Genomic DNA, 8,255 nt, shown 5'->3' with positions numbered 1-8,255 from the left:
CCATGGGCTCACTGCGCTTATTCGTGTTCACGGTATTTCACCAAAGGGCTACCCTTACCGCCTGCCGGAGAGGATGGGGCTGTCCGTCTGGTGACGACGCAGCTACCCTGCTAGTCGGGGGCACGCACTTCCAACCAGGAAGCCCTGCACGGGGCTGCTTGTCCTGGGCCAGAATCCGTGGGGCCAGGCGTCAGGAAGTGGACGGGGGAACGGCTCGCTCAGGTCTCCCTTCCCTTGCTCGCAGGTTGGAGCTCTGTCAGTTCCCCGGGGAGGAAGGCTTCGGCCGGGACCAAAACACCACTTCCATCGCACTGCTCGAGGTGAGATCGCTGCCGGCCACTGAACCGGCAGGCCCAGCGCTGGGCTCCTGAGCCGGCTTGGATGGTGGGTGGCGACGATCGCGTGGAAACGGGGTCACCGTTGAACAAGGCGATTGGGAAGAACGAGGTCTGGCACCCCCGCAACCCTCCGGGGCACCTCCTGCCGCTGCCACGATCGCGTTCGGGCAGGACCACTAAGGATTCAGACTCGGTGTGAATAAAGGTTTGGGTCACTCAGCAGGTAGAGACGTCTGGCCAGCGGAGGCTGGAGCGCAAAGGAGGGCAGGGCCGGTCATGGCAGGAGGGCGTTCTAACGGCCAGTGATGGTCTCAAGAGCAGTTAGAGCAATGACACTTGTAGCGAAACCGTGTACCAGACCCTAAATCTTTGCGTTTTGAAGTAAAAGGCATTTCCTCGAGCCTCCCAGGCCTCCCCTCCGTCGCAAAAGGCTGACTCAAGAGTTCATGATTAGGAAATATTGTTACAGCTAAAAACTGGTTAAAACAGTCTCCAAGACGTTATGTCCTGCCTTGGCCCAGGAACTTATTACTACAGTTTACTTTCTAGTTAGAGCTGTATTGCAATTAGTGTCTGGCTTTTCACAAACGGTCTCTTCCTGGTCTAATGGCTGTCGCAGTTCTGTCGCACTCATGTTTTCTTCATTCCAGAGAGAAGGCCAAGGAACAATAGCCCCAGCGACAGCCAGGAGCCATCGCCAGACCCGCTGACACCAGCCTTGATGACTCTGAATGGACCTGTGGATGAAGAATAGTAGGGACGCTTTAATCAACAACCCTGTCTTCTGAGCTAAACCCATACAACCTTTTGCTGCCCCCTCTCAGGACAGCATATGGTTTTGAGGCACTAGCCTGCTGTGTCCTCCTTTGCCTGGCGAAGCAGTAAGCTGTTCTTTCTCTTCCTCGAAACTCTTTCTCTGAGGCTTAGTTGGTGCCAGTGTACAGAGGCTGCATTTTCGGCTACAGTAGCTCTGTGTGTGTGTGTGTGTGTGTGTGTGTGTGTGTGTGTGTGTACATATTACCTCTCCCAATATTCCTTCTCTCTGTATTTGTTGTATGTCAAATAAAGGCTGACGGAGGTGAGCTTTGTGCTATTCTATAGGTTTTAGGAGAGTGAGGTGAGATGCTGCCTGAACCAGAAGACGGAGGGAACAGAACTGGTCCTAGGTGTTTCTAGGGGCAGAGAGGGAACCCGTAATGAAATCCCTAGAGACACCTAGAGCAAATTCCGTTCCCTCCATGGACTCCTGACTGCTTCTAGAAGAGCAGACGAATCAGCTGTCTGTGGAAATTCCAGCTGTATGGTAGGAGGGTGAGAAGTCTTTCTGTAAGTCAAAGAAATGACGCGGCATTTGGGTCTTCCAAGTGTCACTTTCCCCAGGGAGCCGGTCAGACGGCAGGGACATTACCCAGATTGGCATGCTGGGTGCTGCCCGCGAGGTTGATACCAGTGCTTTTCTATTCACAAGGTGTGTTTCCAAAGGGCTGCGTGTGCTTGGAAGAGGGGCACCAGCCGCGCCTTGGATGGGTGTGTGAGACGCCGCCGCCGCCTGCCAAGTGCTGAGCACAGACACCAGCGCCTACGACGGTCACAGCCTAGGTCGCCCCCAGCGCTGTTAATGCCGCTGCCGGAGGTGGTGGGCTCGGGGCGGGCACAGTCCTTCCCGGCTCCGTCTGGTCAAACCTTAGCGTCTCAGAGACTGCGAAGGCCGTTTCCATTGCTGAACCTTTGCAGTGTGGACCATTCGCTTCCCCGAGGACTGGAGAGGTTTGCAGCAGAGCTTAGCACCGAATACAATCGGCCGCCGGGAGGGCCGGAGCCACCACTTGGCAGGCACTCGGCTCAAAGGGCCGCGGGGCTTTCCTCGGCCCTCGGGACCTCCGCGCAGGTGTGCGTTCTCCTGCTCGGCGCCCGTGACCCCGAGGCTTGGGGACCGGCCCTCGTGACGTGGCCGCTGGGGATGGGGGTGAGGGCGGCGGCGGCCGGGGCGGCGGCGCCGGGACGCGGGCTCGGCCCGGGCCGGGGGCTCTGCCCCCGGGGGCTTCCCGCGCCCGGGGCGGCGGGCGGTGGCGCGCGCGCCCCTCCGCGGGGGTCGCCCGCCGCTGGGGCGGCGCCGGGCGGCGCTGGGCCCGCCCCGCCGGCATCCCGGGTCGACTTCCTCCCGCCGCGGGCGCCGACCCAGCTGGAGGAAGCGGCGGCAGCGGCCACGATGAGCGCGGGCGACGCCGTGTGCACGGGCTGGCTGGTCAAGTCGCCCCCCGAGAGGAAGCTGCAGCGCTACGTGAGTGCGGCCGCGCGGGGCCGGGGGCCGGGGGCCGGGGCCGAGGCGGCTGGACCCGGGCGAACGCGCACGTCGAGCCGGGAGGGGACGCGGCTGGGGCGGCCCGAGCCCGCGCCCGGCGGCGGCCGCGGCGGGCGGAGGGCGACGCGACGCGGGACGGGGCGCCCGCGCTGGCGCGCGCCCGGCGTCGGACCCCGGCTCGTCGCGCGGGCGCCGCGCCGCGCTTCCTGCCCGCGGACGCCGCTCGTTCCTGGCCCCGAGGGGAAGCGCGCCGCGCGCCGGCGGCCGGGCAACCGGGGGCCCCGGCGGCTCCGGGAAGAGCAGCTCTTCCTGCGCGGTCCGCGACCGTCCAGACTCCTGCCGACCGCTGGGCGTCAGCACGGCCGCCAAGGCCCCGGAGCGCGGCTCCGAGCCCGCGTCCCCCGCCCGGGCCTGGACTCGTGTCGCGGTCGTAGGAATCTCCGGGAAGTTTCCTGCTGTTTGTTCTGCCCGGCACCATTTTAGAGGAGTGTTCCGCTTCGTGTGCAGATGCCCTCGATCTGCAGGTCCCTAGATTTTTCGGTTGAACTGCCAGTGTACACCTGCATTGCTCTTTTGGCCTCTGCAAGTCGACGCGCACAAGGTCCACTGTTTCTCAGCCTCGGGATCCCTCGGCGACTCTCAAAGGAGGCAAAAGGAGAACCCCTTCCCCCCCACCTCCCGCGAGCTGCGTGGGTGGCAGAGGTTTTGTCACAGACCAGTGCTTGCAAAGCCAGCTCGAGGTAGGGTGCCTTCTGCCCTTTGGAATGGGAGCGAGTTTAAATGTTCCCTAGATATCGTCAGGTGGTGACGCTGGAGGGCAATTTCCTGGCAGACTTTCAGTCCCATTTGGTATCTTGTCCTGACCAGAGCGCCTTGCGAAGCTTATTAGTACTTCATCTGTTTTGGGAAGCCGTGCGTGTGTGTACCTGTTACCGCACGGGCTCCGTTCTTTCGAGGTGCAGTGGACGTGCGCCAAGAGTGGACTTTGCACAGCTCGTCCACGTCTGGAGGCTGTGATGGTGCCGGGACTGTGGAGGAGACATGAGCCTTCACCTCTCAGCCCAGGGCTGGGCGCTTTTTCCAGGGAGGGCCATAGTCTTTTAGACCCTCAGGGCCGTTTTGTGGAAAGCGTCCCTGGAGCACACCTCAAAGTCGGTTTTCTGCGGTCTCTACGCTCTGCAGGAATCCCTTGTTGCCACTAGATGGCGGTCACTTGTCAGCTGGGCGGCGCCTGGACAGCGCTCCTAACGCCCAGCCGCCTTTAACGCAGATCCAGTCGGGAGTATTATTTATTTATTCCTTCTAACGTGTGTAACACCCTCGCTTAACAGAGGTGGTTAGTGGCACAGCCGTGGCACGAACTCAGTTCTTGGCCCTGCCAGGCACTCTGTTATCGTTTGTTAAATTGCAAATGGAAGCTGAGTCTGTCTTTAAGCTCAGCTTGTGTTTCATCCTCTTGCATCTAAGGAGCCAAAGCAATCAGAACATTAGTTTTACCATTGCTCTTTTAAATGTAAGTTTTTTGTTTATTTTTTATTATAGTTGATTTACAGTGGTCTGTCAATTTCTGCTGTACAGCAAAGTGACCCGGCTGTACATGTGTATACTGTATTTTTCTCACTTTATCCTCTATCACGTTGCATCACAAGTGGTTAGATAGAGTTCCCTGCGCTGTACAGCAGGATCTCATTGCTTATCCATTCGAAATGCAATAGCTTGCATCTCCTAACCCCAAACTCCCAGTCCATCCCACTCCCTCCCCCTGCGCCTTGGCAAGCACAAGTCTATTCTCCAAGTCCATGACTTTGTTTCTTTTCTGCAGAGGGGTTCGTTTATGTCATATAGTAGATTCCAGATATGTGATATCTCGTGGTATTTGTCTTTCTCTTTGACTCACTTCAAAGTGAGTATGAGAGTCTCCAGTTCTATCCAAGTCGCTGCCAATGGCATTATTTTATTATTTTTTAATGGCTGAGTAGTATTCCCTTGTGTATATATACCACATCTTCCTAATCCTTTCGTCTGTCAATGGACACTTAGGTTGTTTCCTGTCTTGGCTATTGTGAATAGTGCTACAGTGAACACAGGGGTGCATGTATCTTTTTCAAGGAAAGTTTTGTCCAGATAAATGCCCAGGAGTGGGAGTTCAATGGTAGTTCGGTATTTACTTTTCCGCGGTACCTCCATACTGTTTTCCATAGTGGTTGCTAAATCTAAACTTCTAAATTTAACTGTAGTTGATTTACAATATTGTGTTACCTTTAGGTGTATGGCTTCAGGTTGTTTTCCATTTTAGGGTGTTACAAGACACTGAATAGCATTCCCTGTGCTATGCAGCAGGCCTTCTTGTTCATCTATTTTGTATACAGTGGTGTGTATCTGCTAGTCCCAAACTCCCAGTTTATCCCCTCCCCCCTTCCCCTTTGGTAACCATAAGTTTGTTTTCTGTGTGAGTCTATTTCTGTTTTTTATTTTTTCTTTCTTGCTTTTTTGGACGCTCTGCAACATATGGAGTTCCCCGGCCAGGGATCAGATCTGAGCCACAGTTGTGACCTACGCCACAGCTGCAGCAACACCGGATCCTTTAACCCCCTGTGCCCTGCCACGGCTGGAACTCCTGTTTCTGTTTGATAAACAAGTTTTTTTTTACTGCCACACCTGCAGGATATTGAATTTCCCAGGCTCGGGAGTTGAATCAGAGTTGCAGCTGCAGGCCTACGCCACAGCCACAGCCACGCCAGATCCTTAACCCACTGAGCAAGACCAGGGAGCCAATCTGACTCCTCATGGAGACTTGTCAGGTCCTTAACCCTCAGAGCCACAATGGGAACGCCATAAATAAGTTAGGGCCACACCCAGGCCATAGGGAGGATCCCAGGCTAGGGGCTGAATTGGAGCTACAGCTGCCAGCCTACGCCCCAGCCACACAGGATCTGAGCCGCGTCTGCGACCTACACCACAGCTCAGGGCCGTGCTGTGATCCTTAAGCCACTGAGCAAGGGCAGGGATCAAACCCGCATCCTCCTGGATCCTAGTCGGATTCGGTTCCGCTGTGCCACCACGGGAACTCCCTGTCTTGGCTATGGTGAATAGTGCTGCCATGAACCTTGGGCTGCATGTGTCTTTTCAAAGTAGAGCTTTCACCTTTTTCGAGATGTCTGCCCAGCAGCGCAGTTTCCGGCTCCGTGGGGGCTCCGCGTTTGGTCTGTGCGGCGGCGGCGGCGGCGGTGCCAACTCCCACGCGCCCACAGGGCGGGCTCGGCTCCCTTTCCTCCCCGCCCCCTCCAGCATTTGCTATTGGAATGGCCGCGCTTGTAAGGAGTCGATTCTTTTCCTTTGTATTTTTTGTTTCACAAATAAACAAACTTTTTGTACACAGTCAATCCACCTAGGGATAAATACCTTTTTTTTGTGTGTGGTCTTTTGGCCACTTCTTGGGCCGCTCCCGTGGCATCTGGAGGTTCCCAGGCTAGGGGTCCAATCGGAGCTGCAGCTGCCCGTCTACGCCACAGCCACAGCCATGCCAGATCCAAGCCGTATCTGCCACCTACACCACAGCTCACGGCAACACCGGATCCGCAACCCCCTGAGCAAGGCCAGGGATCGAACCCGCAACCTCACGGTTCCTAGTCGGATTCGTTAACCACCGAGCCACGCCGGGAACTCCTAAATACCCTCTTTGATTCTCCCCGCGTCCTACCTTCCGCCGTGCCCCGCCCGCCCTAGGGGGGACAGTCGTAGCGATTTGTTGAGCATCATTCGCAGAAAATTTCTGGAAAGATACAATTTTCTTTTGGCACAAGTGAGATCCTATCATACAAACTGTCCTGCAGTTTTCTTTTTTCACAGCAATCCTGGATGGCTTTCCAAGTTAGGACAGATCAATTCGCTTCATTGTTTTAAACCGATGCTTAGCATACTTTGTAACAGATGTAATATAATTGAACAATTTCCCTATTGATGAACATTCTTCTTGCTTTCAATGCCATAGCAACAATGATAAAAAATAATGATAATTCACGTTTATCGAGTGGCTGTGTGTGCCAGGCACTACACCGAGGACTTTGCCAGAATTATCACATTTAGGCTTCAAAACAATGCTAAGACCCAAGTACTGCTTTTATCTCTGGATACAAGTTCTTTGTCGGATATATAATTTGCGAATATTTTCTACCAGTCTATGGTTTTGTCTTTTTTTCTCTTTAGCATCTTTTATAGAACAAAGAATTTAAAATAATTTTGATTACGTTCAATTTGTCGGTTTTTCTTTCATGGATCATACTTTCACTGTTAAATCTTGGAACTCTGGCTTCACCCTAGATCCTGAAGATTTTCCCCTTTTTTTTTTTTTTTTTTGCCCATGTGGAAGTTCCCAGGCCAGGGATGAAGCACAGCTGCAGCAACGCCGGAACTTTAACCTGCTGTGGCACAAGGGAACTACCAACTCCTGTGGGTTTTTTTCCCCTAAAAATTTTATATTTAGATCAATGCTTCATTTGAGTTAAATTCTGTAACAGGTGTGAGGTTCACGTTATGGTTCATTTTCTCGCAAACCCGTTCCGTTTATTGAGTAGACTCTACTCCGTTGAAGTACTTTGTTCAAATCAATTGATCATATTTCTGTCTCCGTTTTCTCTCGTCTGTTTCGTTGAGCTCTTTGTTTGTCTTGATGCTAATACCGTGCTGTTTTGACGGCAATAACTTCCTAATACTTGAACTTGGGAAGTTTTTCTTTTCAGAGTTGTTTTGGCTACTTTAGATCTTTTGCTCTTCCCACGTCAGTTTTAGAATTCATTTGTCAATTGATTTTTTAAAATTACCCTTGTATCCTGCAACCTTGCTAACCTCGCTTGCTTATAGTTAGAACTTTCGGTACTTACTGTCAATATGATATAGAAATGATAACAGACATCCTTGAGTTTTCCTAATCTAAGGGGGAAAGCATTGAGTCCTTCACCTTCTAAGCGCGGTAGCTGTAGGCTTTTTGTAGATGCCTTTTATCAAGCCGAAGTTCCCTTGTATTGCTAGTTTGCTGAGACTTTTTACTGTGAATTGGATTTTGTTAAATGCCTTTCTTGCATCTGTAAAAATAAGTACATGCTCTTTCTTTTTTAGTCTGTTACTATGATGAATTACTCTGGTTGATTTTTGTATTTTGAGTCAGCTTTGAACTCCTAGGATAAACTTCCCTGGGTTGTAATATGTGATCCTTTGCATGTATTGCTGGATTTAATTTATAATATTTTGCTGAGGATATTTGTGTCTTTGTTCATGAGGGATATTAGTCTGTAGTTTTCCTTTTTTGTACTATTTTTTCGATTAGTGTAATGCTGGTACCCATCACTCTGTTCTCTGTATCTCTTTGGTTTTGTATGTTTTGTTTATTTTATTACACATATGAGTAAAATCATATGATGCTTGCTTTTCTTCGCCTGATTTATTTCACTTAGCATGACACTCTGTAGGTCCATCCATAGTGTTGCAAATGGCAAGATTTCTTTCTTTCTTTCTTTCTTTTTTTTTATTTTTTGATTTTAGGGCTGCACCTGCAGCATATGGAGGTTCCCCGGCTAGGGGTCCAATTGGACCTGTAGCTGCCCGCCTACACCACAGCC

General features: G+C 52.4%; 1 protein-coding gene across 3 annotated transcripts in view; it reads left to right on the top strand.

Annotated features, from left to right (window-relative positions):
* Positions 1 to 2,478: 2,478 nt before the first annotated feature.
* The window catches only part of GAB3 (GRB2 associated binding protein 3), a 51,224-nt gene continuing 45,447 nt past the window's right edge, over positions 2,479 to 8,255 (top strand). The window contains exon 1 of one of the 3 annotated variants that reach the window (XM_047764492.1): positions 2,479 to 2,619. In XM_047764492.1, coding sequence (XP_047620448.1) covers positions 2,548 to 2,619 — 72 coding nt within the window. In that variant the 5' untranslated portion in view covers positions 2,479 to 2,547. Of the gene's footprint in view, positions 2,620 to 2,776; positions 3,381 to 8,255 lie in introns of those variants that run through there. The other 2 variants (XM_047764490.1, XM_047764493.1) reach the window with 2 other exon arrangements.

Source organism: Phacochoerus africanus, chromosome X (assembly GCF_016906955.1).
Source record: "Phacochoerus africanus isolate WHEZ1 chromosome X, ROS_Pafr_v1, whole genome shotgun sequence".
NCBI classification, from domain to species: Eukaryota; Metazoa; Chordata; class Mammalia; order Artiodactyla; family Suidae; genus Phacochoerus; species Phacochoerus africanus.
This window is presented reverse-complemented; position numbering and strand designations above follow the sequence as displayed.